Here is a 21,275-nt window from a genome sequence, read left to right as displayed (position 1 = left end):
ATGAAGAAAACGTTTTCAAAAGGATGGTATTGCATTAAGGAAAACAAGGTGACAAAAAATTCACCCAGAGCAAGTTAATTAAGAAATTTTTAAAATCACCTTCTTTAATTTTTCTAAAAATATAAATGAAAATGCCAGAAATCCAAGAGTGTTATTTTCAATTACTGAATTTGTTCTAAATCCAGCTCAATTAATGATATGCACACTGAAAACTTCAAGTTAAAAAACATATGAAGCTTTTGCAGCATTTTTGTAAATACAAAGTAAGTCATGTCGAGTGATTTTATTATAAGCAATTTTAGATTTTAAACAAAATTACTCCTGTTGAACCTGAACACGGCCATTTAGGTGAATTAATTTCTTTTGCTAAAATAAGTTTACCTGAACTTTAAAAAAAATGTACTCAATTGAACCCTTTAACTTTTTTCCTTGACTCAGCCCCAACAGGGTTTTTCAAAGAAGTTTCTAATGTCCTAATTGATAATAATAATAATAATATATTGTATTTATATAGCGCCTTTCCCATGCTCAAGGCACTTCACAGAGTCTTAGAAGAAAAAAAAACAGCAGGGTATATGTAACATTGGATACAAATGTTTTCCTGAATAGAACAATAAAACAGATAACAAAACATTAAATAGAATAAAGAACAATAAACCAGAGCAAAATACTAAATTCAATACTAAAAGAAAAACCTAAAAAATAATCTAATTTGTGATATAACAGACACACAAATTATCCTGAGCACCTGGACAGAGAGGTAAACTGAAAGAAAGGGCAGAATGTTAAGTTAAGTTAAAACCCTTCCTAAATAGATGAGTTTTAAGTTGTTTTTTAAACGAATGAATGGAGTCAGCTGATCTAATTAATTTAGGGACCAAAGTCTTGGCAAAAATGGAAATAGTGAGGTTCTAAGGAATAAATTAGATCCTACAGCATTAAATGTCCAGGTGTAATCATGGACTCTGATTTAAACTTTTAATCACATTAAACATATTACTCCAGGGCTTGAAATGGGTGGATACACGCCAGTATGGTGTGCCAGCTCGTCTCAGTTTTTAACATTTGTGTACGGGCTGTGTTTTTGACGGTACCGGCACACATCATGCATATCCAAACTCCCTGATACCATCGACCACATTCATTTATCGACTGTTAATTTATTGTGGTGCCTGAGAGTACTGGCACTTAAGTATGTGCACTTCAGGCACTGAGCTGGTCTGCACTTTTTTATGTAAGGAATTTTGTAAAGTTAGAACCTCTTAAAACATGGGTATCAAACTCTGGTCCTGGAAGGCCACAGTGGCTGCAGGTTTTCATTCTAACCATCTTCTTAATTAGTGACCAGTTTTTGCTGCTAATTAACTCCTCCATCAGACAATAGTGTTGGACTTATCATTAGAGACTTAAAAATTAATCTAAATATAAGGACTCTACTTTTTAAATAAAAGTATTATCTTTGTTATGCAAGTACATATTGATTTATTCTTATCTTCTACAGTATTTTTGATGACATTTATTCATTTTTATTATTTACATCTAATTTCTTTTGCTATTTCTCACAATTTTTTCTTAGACATTTTGTCTAATTAGTCATATTCTTTGTAGGAAAACTTTCTCTAGAAATAAATAATATTGTTGTTGTTACCTGATCTTCAATAAAGCAATTCAAGATAAACATATATTTTTCATGAAAAATATACAGAAAACTAAAGACATTACATGTGTGTAATTTCACTCCGCATGTAATTTAACCACAAAAATGGCAATTGTGGATGATTAGGTTATATATTTATGTTATATATTTACTAAGGTGAAAGGTCAACATTATGTCACAACTCAGAGAATTTAAGTAGCTTTATTTTCTCTGAATTGTCCTACTCTTAGGTCCAAACTGGTAAGGCATTAAGTAAGTAAGTAAGTCTCACCGGAAATAAGTAAGTCGAACCCGTTTCCAGTGAGAATTGGACTCCACCAGGGCTGCCCTTTGTCACTGATTCTGTTCATAACTTTTATGGACAGAATTTAAGGCGCAGCCAGGGCGTTCTGGGGGTCCGGTTTAATGGGCTCAGGATTGGGTCAATTCTTTTTGTAGATAATGTTGTCCTGTTTGCATAATCAGGCTGTGATCTTCAGCTCTCTCTGGATCGGTCCGCAACTTAGTGTGAAGCCGCTGGGATGGGAATCAGCACCTCCAAATCCGAGACCATGGTCCTCAGCCGGAAAAGGATGGAGTGCCCTGTCAGGGTTGGGAGCGAGATCCTGCACCAAGTGGAGGAGTTCAAGTATTTTGGGGTCTTGTTCACGAGTGAGGGAAGAATGGAGCGGGAGATCGACAGGCGTATCGGTGCAGTGTCTGCAGTGATGCGGGTTCTGCATCAGTCTGTCGTGGTGAAAAAGGAGCGGAGCCATAAGGCAAGGCTCTCAATTTACCAGTTGATCTATGTTCCTACCCTCACCTATGGTCAGGATCTATGGGTAGTGACCAAAAGAACAAAATCGTGAATACAAGCGACAGAAATGAGTTTCCTCTGTAGGGTGTCTGGGCTTTCCCTTAAAGATAGGGCGAGAAGCTCAGTCATCTGGGAGGGGCTCAGAGTAGAGCCGCTGCTCCTCCGCATCGAGAAGAGTCAGATGAGGTGGCTCGGACATCTGATCAGGATGCCACCTGGACACCTCCCTGGTGAGGTGTTCCAGGCACGTCTAACCGGGAAGAGGCCCCAGGGAAGACCCAGGACACGCTGGAGGGACAATGTCCCCGGAAGAGCTAGAAGAAGTGGCCAGGGAGAGGAAAGTCTGGGCATCTCTGCTCAAGTTGCTGCCCCCACGACCCGATCTTGGAAAAGCGGAAGAGGATGGATGGATGAATGGATGGTAAGGCATTAATGTGGAAATTCAAAGTTGGAAACTCAGATTTACCCTCTGTCAGACAGCACTGAATGAAATATAACAACAAAAGGAAAAAAGGAAAGGAACAAAAGGAAAACACCATCTTCCAACATTAAGGAATTGACCAGCTACATAAGCATAAAACATGTAATAATTAGCAGAGACTTTCTGTGCTTAAGTATAGTTAATACACAAAAACCTACTGCAATCATGGGGTTTTCAGAATTCTGTGTAAACTTTTACACACTTTATATGCTTCCGATTCCTTATATTAAATGTTTTGTGAAATTCTTGGATTTCAGCATCTCTAAAAAGAATACTGGGCCTGATTAATCTGAAGCTGTGTACAGTGAAATTGAAACAGGGTTACTCTGATAGTGCTTTGGTGTTGCAAGTGTTTGTCCAACAAGTGGAGTGTTCAGATCAGTGGACAATGAATATTTTGCTTCCAAAAAAAGTGTGGTACATAAACCACTTACCATTTATAAAACTTGAACGGATAAAAAATTTTGTGAAAGAGATAAACAAGGAGGCTGAAGTTTTCACAATGCCAAGATTAAGAAGCGCATTTCTGTTGGTCCACAGTTCAGACATATAATGACAAGCAGTTCAAAGATCTGCTAGCGGAGAGAGAAGAAATTGCATGTAAGGCTTTCAAGGTTGTTGTTGAGAATTTTCTTGCCGCGTACAGAACACCAAACTAAGTCCAGCTGTTTGACAATATTCTTAAAGAATGCAAAACTATGAAGTGCAACATGTCACTAAACATTGATTTTCTGTTTTCACACTTGGACTTCTTCTCTTGGTGCAGACAGTGATGATCATGATGAAAGATTTCACCAGCACACATGCAACAACTGAAAAGTGTATCAGGGTAAGTTAAATCCATAAATGTTGGCAGGCTATTGTTGGACACTGAAATGAGAAGCAACAGATACTGTCAATCAGAAATTGTATTTGTGTTCAGCTTGAAGCTGTCTGTCACATATTACCAAACAATTTCCAGGAAAACTTAGCAAAAAAAAACTGTTGTCCAGTGTAGTTTATTGAGAGTGAAGGAAAAGACATTCAGAAAGGACTGAATGAACTATATGAGAAAGTGAACAGAATCGCAATGTCAAGTATGAAGTGCGAATGAAGTACTGTATTCCGTAAATGGATTAATTTTAAACTTAATTTAATTCAAGAGTCTTTGCATGTTTCCACCACAGCATCACTGCACTTCATAGCCATTGTTGCACCACCACTTACAAAGTCCAACGCAATGTCCTGTGTATGGTCTTGGATCGCCATGGGTCATCCCAGTGCAATTAAACAACAAATCAAATCTAAAAACCCGAAATAACCGACTACCGGGGTCACATATGCCATATAAAGTCCGATGTTCGAAACAAATGTGATTTTCGCCGCTTCCGTTAGTTTAAAATCAGGTTCATTTTCTGCTCGATAAAGAAAAGTCTTTTGCAATGAGCAAAAGTAATTTTTTAATAGATAAGGCACTGATCACTAAAATATTTTGCAGTAGTTTCATTAACTCTTTCACGTTTTATAGGCATCAATGTGAAAGGTACTGCATCACACTAATGGGTCGGTGGAGACCTGATTTCACTCAGACTGCTGTGTTTACAGTCAACCACACGTGTGAGTTGAGCTACGTACACCCGCTGCTGGACGGTCTGGAAACGTAAAAGAAGTCAGCGGACTTTCCACTTACCATCATTTGATTGACTTTCTCCCCGTTTCGACTTCTTTTTACCTTTGTGCTTTGCCTGATTTTCCATTATACGCACTGTGAAAGTTCAGAAAGTCACTAGACAGTAAAACCCAGAAATTACACGTGGGTATGCGTATGTTCCAGCTGTTACGGGTGCCTGTGGTGACCAATGCAACTTTCGCGTTTCGTTCAAGAAAGTGACGATTGCTGTCAAACAGGTTTTCTGTCATATTCAATACATAGTCATTTTATTATTATTTCCACATTTGTTTTAGTTGTAAATATGAATAATAATTGTGAGAATGTGGCACAAACTGACGGATCACGCAGTTTAAGTGAAAACACTAACAACTTTTAAAAAATATTTCGAAGAGATATTGAAACAACTTAGCTATTAATATCAAAACTATCATGGTGGATTGAATAGTCTCCTCTCATTTGTAAAATATATTATGTTCTTATATTTAATCATTATTAGAGTCCTTTTTATGCTGGACCAGGATGCACACCATTTTCAACACATGAAGGTGCTTTACTGGTACAGAATAGGTAAAGTTAATGACAGTTGCTCAATTTTTTTCCAATATAAAGCACTGGAAATTTAAGTCACATACCCTGGCTGGTAAATATTTCATTGCTAAAAAGTGAACTAACAACTTGTGTGTTTTATAGTTCAGTCAGTGGACTACTCAGGTTACAGAGAAAGCCATGTCTGATGAGCAGTTTTCATTTTACATTTGAAAAGATCTGATACACAACCACATTCCTGTTGCAACATACATTGTATAGATGGTTTGATAAGTTTGTTGTTACTTATGAATTCTCTTGTAAGTTTGTTTCCATGTATTTCAAATTTTAAAGTGACTTGTAAGGGTGTGTTCTGTGAAAGGTGTGATACGTAATGCACGTTGACTAATTGACTACTTTAGTTGCGTCCAAACCATCATAAATTGCTTTTCCTGTTAAATTAATTCCTCAGATTGTCGTTAGGTGGCCATTAAACTCATGAACTGAGTGGAAGTGACTAAAAAGAACAAACTGGGCTGGGATGCTAGAAGGAAATAGATTTAAGTTGCTAATCAGTGAAGTTTGCAGATTCTCAAAGATGTATACTACAGACAAACAATATATATTTATTGTCCCAATTTACCTAATTGGAAAGCAAAAGGGACAAAAATAAATAGTGGTCAGCAAACACAAATAGATGTTTGCAGGACATAAGTGGAAGGCAGAGGCACATTTAGGAGATGTCAACACAGGCATGAAATCAGACTTTTTCCGACAGTTTTCTCCGGTTTGGCTCCCTCATCAATCTATACAATGAGGCCAAGAAGCAACACTGGCACCAGAACCCACCATGACACTGTACACAACCCTTAATATTAATAGGTTTGATGGCTGCTCTCAATTGGAGTCTTTCATGACACAGTCCACACCAGAAGAACAGGTGAATGGGTTTCCAAGGAACAAACAGCAATTTATTGTGACTTTACTGAAGGATACAAAAATGGTTAAATGGTACACATTGACATTTTCAGTCCTGATCTGCAGGAGTTGGCAAGATGGTTACACTACTACAATGTACAACAAAAGGAGCTATGTGAATTGAAGTTAGCACTTTGCAGTGTGGATGTACCACACCCTCTACAATTGTTCTGAATACAGAGATGTAAAGAGAAAAATCTAATTGAGAACTGCAACGAGAGGAGTCAAGTCAGCCACCTTGCCATACAGGATAAACCTGAAGGCTTTTCATTTACACAGATGATTTGAACTGCTGCCTAGCTAGTTTGTTTTAGACAACTGAGACCATAGCCTATATAAGGTTGTAAAACCGGTGAGTCAAACAGTACAGTAGTTAGAAGTGACAGCCGGTGTGCTTAAATGGCAGGAGAGAACTGGGCCTATAATGTTTTTGTCTATGTATACTAGAGCATGAAATCAGTAGGCTTCATTTGATCTACCTCAGCATATGTGCAGGAGCCTAACAGACATCAGATGCAAAGCAGGAACCAACAAACATTCTTCCATTCATCCATCAATTTTTTCACCCACTTATTCTTAATCTTTTATGGCAACATGAACTAGACACAGGATAGACACCAACACTGAATGGAATGGTTGCCAAGCATGCAAAATATTACTCAGTTATAAATATTTTGATGTAGTAGAGTTGCACCAACAGTAATTATTTTAGTCCAGGGGTTTTCAGACTCAATCCTGGGGACCCACTGTGGCTGCAGTTTTTTGTTCCAACCAGCTTCTGTTTTTAATTGGACTCCTGGGCTAATTTAAGTGATCTGTAATTTCTCAGATTATGTGTTTTGGGAACAATACAGAAATTAGAAAACCAAGTTTGGTAAAAAAAAAAAATTAAAATGTACTAAGCAATTAAATGGAAATTGTGTATTTCTTTTTCTTTTCAAACAATATTTTCATCTTAATTTTCATTCTAGTTTTCCCGGTGGTCTAATTGTTTAATGAATCCATTGTTTACTAATTAGTGGGTCTGACACTAAAATAGCTGTAGCCTTTCACGATTCAGTGTTGTTTCCCTGGGTGTCTGCTCTTCTTTTTCTTCTTTCTATTCATCTTTTTACATATTTTTCTGTTCACTGTATCTTGCTCTGTTACACCCATCACCTGCTTGTCCTCTCTCACCACATCCATAAACCTTCTCTTAGGTCTTCCACTTTTCCTCTTGCTTGGGTGTCTGATGTGTACGTTTTTAATTGTCATTATTAAGATACAATGAAGGGAGCAAACTGCACAGAAAAAGTGCAAAATATAATGAAATCAACAAAAGAGAGTTAAGCATTTAAATCTATAGCAAAAATAGAAATATTTCTAAATGTCTTATGGGTGTAAAAATCATGCTGCTGTGCTTTTCTGAATGTAGAATAAGAGAAGAGGGAAAATACCAGCTAATTGAATGAGATCAGTAAGTATTATGAGTTTTTTTCACTGATTATGAATCTGGCTGGAACAGAAACCTGCAGCTACAAGTGGGTCACCAAGACCGAGTCTGAAAACCCTTGGTCTAGTCATCTTTTTTATCTGCTAGAAGACCACAGACTCAAACTCCTTTCACAAGTCCACGAATGAAAAGCTTCTTTTTGAAAACGTGTGGCCTTTTACAGGAGGTGTGTGGGCAGGGTTATTTGAATGACAGGTCGAGCTAAGCAATCCCGTTCTCGAGAAAACCTCGGGGGAGGGTCATTCCTTTCAGCCAATCAAAGCAATGAACTCCGTTCCCTGTTTAATCAATCAACCCTGCCGGCTTGTCTTCACGTAAGTAAAAACCGAGGGCGTGGCTCCGAGAGGCATTCTTGACACGGAACCAATGGGCTGTGCGCGTTTTTATGAAACCCACATCTGGCAAGTTATTATGCTGTTGCGTTTGTAAGATGGGAGGGCTGCGTCTGAGGAATGAAAACACATCTCTTGAAGGATTATAGCAATTATATGGATTTCAACTTTTTTATAAATTTATTTTAACCCAGATTTTTTTTTTCTTCAAAATATAAGGATGTGTATCCGTCCCAAGGGAACGTTTGGAGATTTGAAACTGGTGTTACGTGATTTTTGTTAACGAAAGGCGACTGACCTCCGGTCCATTCGGAACGTGTGTAGCTCATTTAAGAAAGAAGATGGTTCTTTAGCATCGAATGAAGCAGTCGTTTGTATGGACGGAAAATTTGTGGCACTGAGTGAGTCGGATTAAATTGAACTCCATGAATTCATCTCGCAAGGCCTCGGTGTTTTGAAAATAGGGCGCGCCGTAGTTAGCCCAGTGTTGCCTTTCTTTGGTAGATGGGGATTTGATTCTATTCCACTGACTTTTTTCATAGTATGTATATTAATTAGTAATTAAGGTACTGTCGTTGCAATATATTTTTTCGAAGTCTAGTGATCCTTAATGTTTAACAGGTAACGGGCTTCGACCTTAGTGTTGCGCGGAGCATTGTTTTCACAGCCGCTTTGGTCAACTGTCCATGAACTTTGAGGAATACCTGATTTGCCTTTATAGCCTTTAGTATCTCTAATAACAGGAAGGTTTTGATGACAAAGCTACACGCCAGTACAGTCTTCACGTTTTAGACTGAGAGAAGAGGTGACATACAGAGAGCAGATATGTCAGGACCGGCAAAAGACCTGGCCGAGCTGGTCTGGGGAAAAAGAACTGATAGCAGCTTGACAGATACCGTATTCTGCCGGTGGACCCAAGGTACGTACATTGCTGTGTTTGCAATTTCTGTGTTTTACCCCTTTGGTTCCGTGTATGTCTTGCTGAATAAACTTCCCATCCCCCCCATTCCGGGTATCAAAATCTGCCGCTGCTTTTCGTTTTCTTAGTTCACTGAATGGATTGCTTTTTTTATTGTGCAGGTGGCCAATTGCGCTTCCAGCTGTGCGATCATAAGCCAATCGGTCGTAGGGGTGGCACCTGTTCCAGACTCCTCTCCGTTTACCATGATTAGGACACGACTAGGCCTCGAAGATGATTTTTCTTTACAGATCATGTTTAATTTTTGAATTAGGCATTTAATTCCCTGGAGGTTGTAACATTACTCATTTTTTATTTTTTTAATGTTGAATAACGCCTTTCTTACTTTTTAAATGACCCATGCATTTTTATTATATTTTTTCCCGACATTGCAATCAGAATGATTTAACGTACATGTGACACAAACTGATTTTACATACTTAGTAACTATATGAAATGGTTTCAGTGCCAGTTATCAGCAACATTTTTCTTTATAGAATGCCCTCCATATATGTCTCTCTGTGATATAAAGACTAAGACATCAACATTTTAAAATGTACATCCGATTAGATATTTGAATATAGTTTATGGAAAGTATAGGCTATTATAAGATTTATCCGTCAGAATTTGAAGCAGCTTTGCTATTTTATGTGCAACACAGAAATTTGGAGTACATATAAGATATATAAAGATTAATCACTTATGCAGCACAAATTGCATAAAGTCAGAAGAGTTTACTGTTTAAGCAGTTTTAGAAATCCAGAGATTACAGAAGTAATTTAACATAATATGCTTTTGAACTGAAGATCTGCCTCATTCACTAGTCTAGTCTTGTCTTAAGTTCAGAAGCACAGAATTATGTGAATGTGCCTTTCCTGTTTACCTTCTATTCTTATTTTTTCCAGAAATAAGCATTAATAATATTTTTGCAAAAAGTGCAGGCATTTTACATGATTTGAGTACTTAGCTGGATAATGCGCATTATGTGACACAGGTAACATAAAATTATATCCTTTTTTCCATGGACATTTTTCACTTTGTTTGCTGTTCAACAAAATAGGTTGTCATTATGGCCAATTACATCATAAAACATTCTCCTCATTTTGCACAAAAACATGTTTTTTGTCTTGTCCGTTAATACAAATTACATTAAGTATAAAAAAATTTCATTTTGTGTGTAGCATTCCTTTTAACCTTCTTTCTCTCTAATTGTTTGTAATGAAGGAACATAACAGCTGAGTGCAGCCTCCTCTATTTTGAAACTTATCTTGGTATCTAGATTAAAAGAAGGTATGAATTTCAATCAAAAACATGAAAAAATCTGTGTGACTCCAAACTTTTGAATGGTAGCGTGTTTACTGAATTGACTCAAGGCACAAAACATACAAGACACAACACATTTTATCACTGCCAACATGAATCATCAGGCTACTTTTCAGCACCCTAACCTGTTAAACCTTGTGTTTAAAGGTGGTTCGATGCCATTGTGGCTTTTTTATTTAGCAGAAATTGACATCTTAATTAAAGAAAGAAACTTATTCTGTACTATGACAAGTCTGATTAAATCCTTTTGAGTCAGTAATCGGGCAGGGTAAAACCTTGTCCATTGCGTCATTTACTCCTCAGTGAAAACTGAGCCCGGAGCATCCTTCACAACAGTCTGTTATAGAATGATAAAAAAAATACAGTTAGAGGGTTATATTTATAGTCAATTGAATTTATGTAGCAGTGCTGAATTAATGCTTACAAGTCATACTCTGTCTGGTTAAAAATATGAGTTGCTTTAGCATAGAGCACAACCATCCTAAAAGAAGTCTTTTTCCGTTCTGTCCTTGTTCTTCAGTATATCAAATTCAGCTCTTATTCTGTTATGAAAACTGTAAACATGCCAACTGATCAAGTCTAACTTGGTGCATGAAAGAGCATTGCATCAGGCAGTTTCTTGAATATCCCCCTGGAACATTCTGCTTGTTTACTTCACCATTTCAGCAGTCTCTTAAGCATTTGTCTCTGAAATGTCATTATACTATATATTACAATGTACACTGCAACCCAAAATACTACTAAACTACTGTTACCTCTAAATTTCTCACTCACATTTGTATAATTTATTAAAGAAGTTATAGGCAATATGTAACATTTATTAAAATAAATGACTTGGACAATTTAAGAAAAGATTGTTTTCGTCAAAATGTTAGAAGAAAATAATAGTTTATTTGAATTAGAATATGTGAATTTTTAAGTTTTAATTTAGTCGCATAGTCAATTCATGTACCCAACCCAATAATTGCTTCCAAATCCATGGCTCAACTTCCAAAGCCTTGGTCAAACACATGTATTTTTGGATCTTGACTGAAAACACTTTGGTATCCAACTGTATATTCTTTCCTTTAGCTGCCTTGTACCGTACACTTGCTTACATTGGGACCTTTGAATTGTAAAACCGAGTCATTTTGTTTACTGTTTTAAAGGTTAATGTAACTCAGCAGTGTGAATGGGCTTTCCATAAAAATTGAGGTTAAGTTTGTTTTAACTTTTACAAAGGATATTATTTAAATGATTACTTATCACAAAAACTGCAAAATTTCTTAAACATCAGAGAGGTTCAACTATTGCAATTAGTTAATTTAGTTTTATGGTTGGTATCATGGCTGAAACAAGCTCAATTACAGTATCAGTAGAGGCATCCTTTGTTTGGAGTATACAAATGAAAGTTTTCTAAATGGTGTTTTTTTTTTTAATGTTCCCTACTTGCATGCAGTTTTTAGTGATGCTGGGGGAAACAAAATGATCTCATTTACATGGTGAATGGACATAACAAATTTCTGATAGAATGGGAGCCAATCGTGACCAATGCTGGACAACAGTAAACAATTTAAAACACACCTATGAAAAAAATCTCACTTTACAACGGGCAAAACACATTTTTTTTTTATTTTGCTAAAATACTGTTCAGTAAGTAATGGCAGACTGCAGTTTATGTGATTCGAGGGCTGTGTCTCAGTGAATGTGACCTATACTGGAGCACCACAAGGAATAGTCTTATCTCCTTTTCTTTTTACTCTGTACACCTCAAACTAGAGCTGGGTTGTATGACCAAAATTCTGTATCACGGTATTTTTTTCCCATGCATGAGTGGATGTTAACCACATTTTCCACTGCAATTACTGCAGTAGACTAGCTAAGAATAACCTATTCCACTATCATGAGCATTGTGCATTGTGCAAAAAAAACATTTTAATATGCACACAAGTATTAATATATGTTTGCATGGCCCCATGAAGTGATAGTTTTCAAGGGGGTGGCACTAATGAAGAGAAGGAATCACATTGCATGACAGATGCAGTCAAAATGTAGAACCTTTTTATTGAACAAATTTTGCAAACAACTTAAACTATAATTTTGACAACATATTTTTAACCATCCAAAGAGGCATTTAGACTTAGTAAAATATCCAGAGGTTGTATTGCATTGAACTTGTCTTAGAAAAGGAATAAATAGTAAATATTTTTTGTAAACCAACTACACTTTCTGTTAATGTTAATCTCTGTCCACTGACACGTTACTGACTTTTTAAACAACTTTACCATCATTAAACTGCATAATATTTAAACTAATAAATAATAACAATAAAATAAATAATAGTGCAGCTTCCAGTAATAATACTATTGCTTCAAGACTTCAAGCCCAGGTGCATTACACAGTATTCAACAAATAAAAATAAAACAAGTGCAACTTGGTGATGACATCTTTACCAACTGAACCATCATTTAGGCAAATTGCATTAATATGGACCTTGGTTCAAGCTAAGCTACATACATAAATATTAAAACTGCAGTTTGCATTTATAATGCGATTTGTGGTATAGCCCTACGGAATCGTATTAGGGAAACGGTGAAGAAAAAAATACGGACACGGAAGAAAAAAACAAACTATACATCGAGAATAAAGTCGACATTTCCACTTTATTCTCATAGTTTATTTTATAATTAAAGTAGAATGTCATAAACTAAACTTCATCCTAAAATCAATGTTTAATTTACTAGATTTTCTCAAACCTTGTCATAAGTTAATGTAACACATTAAATGCTTTGTGTTAAGTGTTCCCCATGCCTCCTCATGATTAATACATGCTTTAATGCATTTCATCATGAAAATTATATTGAGTATTTATCTTGGCATTCTAAATGTTCAGGGAGCAGGAATATCATGAAGTGAATGTTTTCTGTGCGGTGATTGCTGCCGGCGCCTCCTCCGTACAAGAGGAAGTCAGTTTAAGAAGCACGTACCGATTTAACATGGCTCGGGGAACACTTAACACAAAGCATTTAATGTGCTATATAACTTATGACGGGGTTTGAGAACATCTAGTAAATGAAATATTCATTTTACAATGAAGTTTAGTTTATGATGTTCGACTTTAATCTTGACATAAACAGCAAGAATAAAGTAGAAATGTTGAGCATAAAGTCAACATGTCAACTTTATTCTTGTCATAAGCGTCGAGATTAAAGTGTAAATGTTGAGAATAAAGTCAACATGTCGTCACACTATTACACAGTACCCAGGTACATTACACTGTATTGAAAAAAAAATAAAGTACAGCTTGGCTTGCAGTATTATCCAGTAGTATAGAAACCGTATTCACACATTTGAACATAATGGTCCACATCCGACCTTTTAAAACCAAAGTATCTCCAGGCAACAGATGTGATTCCTTTTTTCGGCAAAAGTTCTTCTGTGTCATCATGTTCAACTTTATTGTCAGCTACAACTTCAGTTTCGGAATGTTCTCTGTCCATTTTCATCCCGCAATACATATACGACTGCATGTACTCCGTTGCATGCTTATTTAGCGGTGTAGCAGTGAAAAAGAGCCCCCATGCAACACCTCCACTAATGCATGTGATTAGCGGTATAGCAGTGAAAAAGGTCCCCCCCTTGAACAGTTTCCCGCTGCACCACGTTACGAACGTCGTTTAGGCAATTTAAACCGGTGTTGTGGTATAAGAAAAATCCATATCATAATAAAAATATACCGCCCAGCACTACCTCAAACTATAAATACAGTGGTGTGAAAAACTATTTGCCCCCTTCCTGATTTCTTATTCTTTTGCATGTTTGTCGCACAAAATGTTTCTGATCATCAAACACATTTAACCATTAGTCAAATATAACACAAAATGCAGTTTTTAAATGATGGTTTTATTATTTAGGGAGAAAAATAATCCAAACCTACATGGCCCTGTGTGAAAAAGTAATTGCCCCCTGAACCTAATAACTGGTTGGGCCACCCTTAGCAGCAATAACTGCAATCAAGCGTTTGCGATAACTTGCAATGAGTATTTTACAGCGCACTGGAGGAATTTTGGCCCACTCATCTTTGCAGAATTGTTGTAATTCAGCTTTATTTAAGGGTCTTCTAGCATGAACCGCCTTTTTAAGGTCATGCCATAGCATCTAAATTGGATTTAGGTCAGGACTTTGACTAGGCCACTCCAAAGTCTTCATTTTGTTTTTCTTCAGCCATTCAGAGGTGGATTTGCTGGTGTGTTTTGGGTCATTGTCCTGTTGCAGCACCCAAGATCGCTTCAGCTTGACTTGACGAACAGATGGCCGGACATTCTCCTTCAGGATTTTTTGGTAGACAGTAGAATTCATGGTTCCATCTATCACAGCAAACCTTCCAGGTCCTGAAGCAGCAAAACAACCCCAGACCATCACACTACCACCACCATATTTTACTGTGGGTATGATGTTCTTTTTCTGAAATGCTGTGTTCCTTTTACGCCAGATGTAACGGGACATTTGCCTTCCAAAAAGTTGAACTTTTGTCTCATCAGTCCACAAGGTATTTTCCCAAAGGTCTTGGCAATCATTGAGATGTTTCTTATTGAGACGAGCCCTAATGTTCTTTTGCTTAACAGTGGTTTGCGTCTTGGAAATCTGCCATGCAGGCTGTTTTTGCCCAGTCTCTTTCTTATGGTGGAGTCGTGAACACTGACCTTAATTGAGGCAAGTGAGGCCTGCAGTTCTTTAGACGTTGTCCTGGGGTCTTTTGTGACCTCTCGGATGAGTCATCTCTGCGCTCTTGGGGTAATTTTGGTCGGCCGGCCACTCCTGGGAAGGTTCACCACTGTTCCATGTTTTTGCCATTTGTGGATAATGGCTCTCACTGTGGTTCGCTGGAGTCCCAAAGCTTTAGAAATGGCTTTATAACCTTTACCAGACTGATAGATCTCAATTACTTCTGTTCTCATTTGTTCCTGAATTTCTTTGGATCTTGGCATGATGTCTAGCTTTTGAGGTGCTTTTGGTCTACTTCTCTGTGTCAGGCAGCTCCTATTTAATTGATTTCTTGATTGAAACAGGTGTGGCAGTAATCGGGCCTGGGGGTGGCTACGGAAATTGAACTCCGGTGTGATACACCACAGTTAGGTTATTTTTAACAAGGGGCAATTACTTTTTCACACAGGGCCATGTAGGTTTGGATTTTTTTTCTCCCTAAATAAAAAAAAACATCATTTAAAAACTGCATTTTGTGTTTACTTGTGTTATATTTGACTAATGGTTAAATGTGTTTGATGATCAGAAACATTTTGTGTGACAAACATGCAAAAGAATAAGCAATCAGGAAGGGGGCAAATAGTTTTTCACACCACTGTATATCACAGGGCCATGACACTTTGCAGAATTCTCAGATGATTCGGCAATAATGGGATGTCAGATGGAGTACATTGTGTCTTGGTGCTGAAAGAATTGTCTACAACTTAACAGCAAAAAAAAGAAACAAGACCTGTTTAACATGTATAGCGCAGTACTTAGAATTCACACATGGCATACAGACAAAAAATAGAAATGTGCTTATGCACCAAAAAAGTTAGATGCATAAAACTCTGTGTAAGCAAAGTTCCACACACTTTCCCATTATAAATCCAAATCAATGTGAATTTGAACACACGTGCAAGTGTCTACAGCCCCACCCAGAATTACACTTATTTGAATATAAAAATCAATATAAATAGCCCCTTCCGTTCAGTGTTTTGTTAAAAGACAATGGAAAAGCACATATAAAAAAAGAATTTAATTGAATGCGAAATGCAGGTCTTGTGCAGTGAAGTGAAGGCATGGAAAAACGGGCCATGTGCTGGCTTATGCAGTGGTTTTTGCAACAAAAGAAACTGATGGAGTGGTACAGCTTGTCAGAGCCACTCAAAAGTTTAAGTTCAGAAAGTTGTACAGTGCTCAAAATAAAAAAAAATGAGTGCTTACATTTCAAAGTCAGTGTGAAAAGATGAGTTATAGCCCATTGTCTTTTTTTTTAAAAAAAAAAAAGGTCTATGTCGAGATTAAAGTCGAAATATACACTTTAATTTTGTAGTTTGTCATTAAAGTAGAATGTCAAACTTCATCTTAAAATCAATGTTTAATTTATTAGAGTTTTTTAAACCCTATCATATCTAAAGCATCACGTTAAATGCTTAGTATTCTTAAGTGGTCCTCGACTCAGTTCGTTAATCGCTACATGCTTCTTCAATGGGTTTTCTCTTACTCTGACAGGAGCGCGCTGGTAGTGATCGCCGCACAGAATACATTACATTCATGATATTACAGCTGTGTGAACATTTTAGAAAACTAAGATGTATACTGAATACTGAAATGCATTTAAGCATGTCTTAAACGTGGATGGGGCATGGTGGCCCAGCTGTAGCGATGAGCTGGCGCCCTGTCCAGGGATTGTTCCTGCTTCACACACAATGCTTCCTGGGACAGGTGTGACCCTGGATGGAATATTATATTGCAGCAGTACTGTCTCAATTTACCAAAGCAGTAGCACTGCTTTGACACTGGGTGCCTGTTTGCAAAACCAAGCAGAATCGTGCATATGTATGGTCTGAGGTTGCCATGAAAATGTGTGTGGCTTATCGTCAAGTTTAGTTTTTATACATCTCTAAGTAAACATGGAAACAGGTTTATGCAGCATTTTTGTGCATACACACCATTTATACATGAAGTCTATGGTTATTGACTTTTGACTCCAAAGAGCCTGTACACCCAGTTACTATTCAGGGAGTGGATGTAGAAGTGGTGCATTGCTGCAAGTACTTGGGGGTCCACATCAATGATAGGCAGGACTGAGTGCATAACACAGAGGAACTATATTGAAATAGGGCAGAGCAGGCCATTTTTTCTAGACTGTTACTTTAATGTGACATCCTTCACAACTTCTTCAACTCTGTGATGGCTGTTGAAAGTTTCAGTGCTGTGGTTTGCTGGATTGGAAATATCACTTCAAGAGAGGCCTGCCAAAAAAAAAAAAAACTTATATAAAGGGCATATTAAGTGATTGGACTCACTTTGGACTCCCTGGAGGTAATACTGAAGAAAAGAATTAAAACAAAACTGTGTCATTATTAACAATGCTGTATATCCTTTCTCTGACACACTAACACTGTGTTTTTTCGGGAAGCGAATTATTCAACAGAACTGTGTCAGGGAAAATATACTGGGGCTCCTTTATACCAACAATACACCCGCGTAATGCCTCATTGTGACTGTAACTGCCAATTGTATTTATTTTTAGTCATTCTGGTTTGTGTTCAGACGATTGTCTGTGTGTGTGTATGTATGTATTTATTTAGTGAGCTTCTGTAAAATGCCAAATTTGCTCCTTGGGACAAAAAGTTTTATCTAAGTTGGGGAAAATGAAAGTAGTCATCAAATAGGAATCCCCTTCACATGGTATCACACTTTTGAATTTTTGTCAGGATTATAGATCGTTGTATGGGAGATTGAGATCTTCAATGGGATTGTAAGTCAGGTATTTTTTCAAACTGGTGTGAGCAGCTCCCTGGGGGCCTCCATGCAGCAGCCCTGCTGAGGCTGAAGTTGTTTTATATACACATATTATATATATACACACACACACACACAGTGGTACTTTGAGATACGAGTGCCCCAACGTACGAGTTACAATCCAAAATTTGAAATACGAGCCACCAAAATGCTTGTTGCTGCACATTCTGAGGAACTGATGACGGAGGAGTTGACGGAACTATAGACACATCAACATACGGAGGTTCTGCAGGAGATCGGTATTGTGAAGGAGGTTATTTCTTAAAGTGAGATAAAGGAAGTGTTTGCAATGCGGGAAACGTTTCGAACTTTAAAGAAAAGAAACACCCTGAACAAGTTACAACTGGTCGTGCAGCGGTGCTAATTAATAACACTTGCCTAACACTTGACTTTATTGAAAAGAAACCCTGAAAAATTTGCAACTGATGTGCAGCCGCGCTATTTAATGATACTTGCCTAACACTGGACTTTATTGAAAAGAAACGCCCTGAAAAAGTTACAACTGATCGTGAAGCGGCGCTATTTCATCACACTTGCCTAACACTTGACTTTATTGAAAAGAAACACCCTGAAAAAGTTGCATCTGGTCGGCTTCACCAACATCTGTTTATTTCTTTAGATTCTCTTTTATGTATTACTTTTTATTTTGTTTGTATACAATATTTGTTCTTTATGAATACATTTTTCTTATGTTGAAAACATTTAACAAAAAATTGAGGTGTTTTTTTAGGGGCTGGCACGAATTAATCTCATTTCAAATAATTTCAATAGGGAAAATTAATTTGAGATATGAGCATTTTGACTTACGAGCTTGGTCACCGAACAAATTAAACTTGTATCTCAAGGTACCACTGTGTGTGTGTATATGTATGTACGTGTATATGTATATGTGTGTGTGTGTGTATGTGTATATATATATACTGTATATATACTAATAAAAGGCAGAGCCCTCACTGACTGACTGACTGACTCATCACTAATTCTCCAACTTCCCGTATAGGTAGAAGGCTGAAATTTGGCAGGCTCATTCCTTACAGCTTCCTTACAAAAGTTGGGCAGGTTTCATTTCGAAATTCTACGCATAATGGTCATAACTAGAAGCTATTTTTCTCCATTTACTGTAATGGAGTTGAGCTCGAAAGCCGTGGGGGGCGGAGTTTTGTGTGACATCATCACGCCTCTCGCGTAATCACGCATTACGTAGAAAACCAGGAAGAGGTACAAAAAGAGCTGAAGAAAACATGCATTATATAATTAAGAAGGCAGCGAAACAATTAGAAGCGAGTGACATATAAAACCATATTCAGCGGCTCACGTTAACTGACGCAGTGCACAGACAACAAGCAACAGTTCCAAAGAGTGCTGAACAAAAACCGAATTACACTGCTACGCTCAAATAGACAAACCGCACGCCGTGGCGCAATAGTAGAGGCTTCGCCTCTAGCTCTGACGTCCGAGGTTCGATTCCCGAGAGGGGATGCTCTAAGTATGTACGCGCGCTTCTCGATTCATTTTAGCCTCGCATCCCCTTGGTTTGAGACGTATGAAAAAATATGCGGTTAACGCAGAAAGACAGATCACCAATTGAAGCTTTATGAATAATGGATACTTTATTCGCGATCAATGATTGTTTTGGTAAAGCCATACTCAGTGTATTCATTAGATGAACGGTAAAAAAGTAAGAGCGAGGGGAGGGTAACTTATTGAGGCACACAGGCAAAACCACAATAGCACGCGGGCTCGATGTACTGTAGTGCGCGATCACATTCGAAAAAATATTTCTTTTCAAGTTCTATTTAGTCCATATGTGTCAAACTCAAGGCCCATGGGCCACATCCGGCCCGTCGTGTAATTATATCCGGCCCGCGAGATCATTTTATATACTGTATTATTGTTATTAATGGCCCGGGGATATGAAGCGCTGGCAACACAAACTACAGATCCCATAATGCAGCGCTTCAGCTGCCTTGCCGAACACTTACCTCGTTAATCAAGTCTAGCTCATGATGCTGCAAGTTATTGCGAAGCTAGCCCACACAATACCGAAGAGAAAAGGTGATTCTGAACATAGAGCCTTTAAAAACCGATGGGAGGCTGAGTATATATTTACTGACATTGCCGGTAAACCCGTGTGTCTCATTTGTGGAGCTAATGTGGCTGTAATTACAGAATTTAATCTAAGACTGCACTATGAGACAAAACATCAAGATAGCCTGAAAGACCTGAATGCAATGCACAAGATACAGAAAGCAGAAGAGTTAAAGAAGAATCTGACACTTCAGCAGACGTTTTTACCCATGCAAAATCACAAAGTGATTTCAAGTAAAGCTACTTTTATGGGAGACACAAATGCACCAGTGCAACTTTCCCCACTTTCCCTGTTGCCAAGTAATGTTGAACCAAGTCGGCACACCGGTATTCCCAAATATGCACTTTGCTGATAAACTGTTCGCACGGCACTTTGGTGATTATGAAGAACAAAAAAAGAATTTTGAGTTGTTTCGCAACCCATTTGTCGTCGATGTGGAAACTGCACCTGTGCAGATTCAGATGGAGGTGATTGAGCTGCAGTGTAATGGCACACTGAAGGCAAAGTAACGATACTGCAGGGCCCGCACAGTTTATTCACTCCATTTCCGCAAAAATGCTCCAGCTCCGTCTACATGCGGCTCGAACCTTGTGCATGTTTGGTACCACATATCTGTGTGAGAAGCTCTTCTCAGTCATGAAGACTAACAAAACAGCACACAGGAGTCGCCTCACTGATGAGCACCTGCAGTCCATCCTGAGAATCTCCACAAAACAGAACCTCATACCAAACATAAACGATCTTGTTGCCAAAAAAAGATGCCAGGCGTCCAGCTCTGATAAAATGACATAAGAGCAAAGAGAACTGAATGATTTGATTTGTTATTGCTGAAAAGAACAAATTTTATATATATTTCAAGGTTTTGTTATGCACCATGTTCACATTTGAATTTGTATAATTTTGACAGGATATATTTTTATAGAGAGCAAAATATACTGCTCAAAAGAATTAAAGGAACACTTTTTAATCAGAGTATAGCATAAAGTCAATGAAACTTATGGGATATTAATCTGGTCAGTTAAGTAGCAGAGGGGGTTGTTAATCAGTTTCAGCTGCTGTGGTGTTAATGAAAGTAACAACAGATGCACTAGAGGGGCAACAATGAGATGACCCCCAAAACAGGAATGGTTTAACAGGTGGAGGCCACTGACATTTTTCCCTCCTCATCTTTTCTGACTGTTTCTTCACTAGTTTTGCATTTGGCTACAGTCAGTGTCACTACTGGTAGCATGAGGCGATACCTGGACCCTACAGAGGTTGCACAAGTAGTCCAACTTCTCCAGGATGGCACATCAATACGTGTCATCGCCAGAAGGTTTGCTGTGTCTCCCTGCACAGTCTCAAGGGCATGGAGGCGATTCTAGGAGACAAGCAGTTACTCTAGGAGAGCTGGAGAGGGCCACAGAAGGTCCATAACCCATCAGCAGGACCAGTATCTGCTCCTTTGGGCAAGGAGGAAC

The 21,275-nt window shown here is 37.9% G+C and overlaps 2 protein-coding genes across 4 annotated transcripts in view; one reads left to right on the top strand and one right to left on the bottom strand.

Moving 5' to 3' along the window:
- si:dkey-12j5.1 (probable assembly chaperone of rpl4) overlaps positions 1–4,749 on the bottom strand; it is a 417,417-nt gene extending 412,668 nt beyond the window's left edge. For both annotated transcript variants that reach the window (XM_039737187.1, XM_039737188.1), the window contains exon 1: positions 4,604–4,749. In XM_039737187.1, the coding sequence (XP_039593121.1) occupies positions 4,604–4,670 (67 nt within the window). In that variant the 5' untranslated portion in view covers positions 4,671–4,749. The remainder of the gene's footprint in view (positions 1–4,603) is intronic.
- A 3,200-nt stretch (positions 4,750–7,949) lies between these two features.
- The window catches only part of mindy3 (MINDY lysine 48 deubiquitinase 3), a 190,421-nt gene continuing 177,095 nt past the window's right edge, over positions 7,950–21,275 (top strand). Inside the window, exon 1 of one of the 2 annotated variants that reach the window (XM_039736228.1) lies at positions 7,950–8,831. In XM_039736228.1, coding sequence (XP_039592162.1) covers positions 8,738–8,831 — 94 coding nt within the window. In that variant the 5' untranslated portion in view covers positions 7,950–8,737. The remainder of the gene's footprint in view (positions 8,832–21,275) is intronic. The other variant, XM_039736227.1, reaches the window with a different exon arrangement.

Source organism: Polypterus senegalus, chromosome 15, assembly GCF_016835505.1.
Source record: "Polypterus senegalus isolate Bchr_013 chromosome 15, ASM1683550v1, whole genome shotgun sequence".
NCBI lineage: Eukaryota > Metazoa > Chordata > Cladistia > Polypteriformes > Polypteridae > Polypterus > Polypterus senegalus.
Note: the sequence above shows the minus strand (reverse complement) of the source record. Positions and strands in the feature narration are given on the sequence as shown.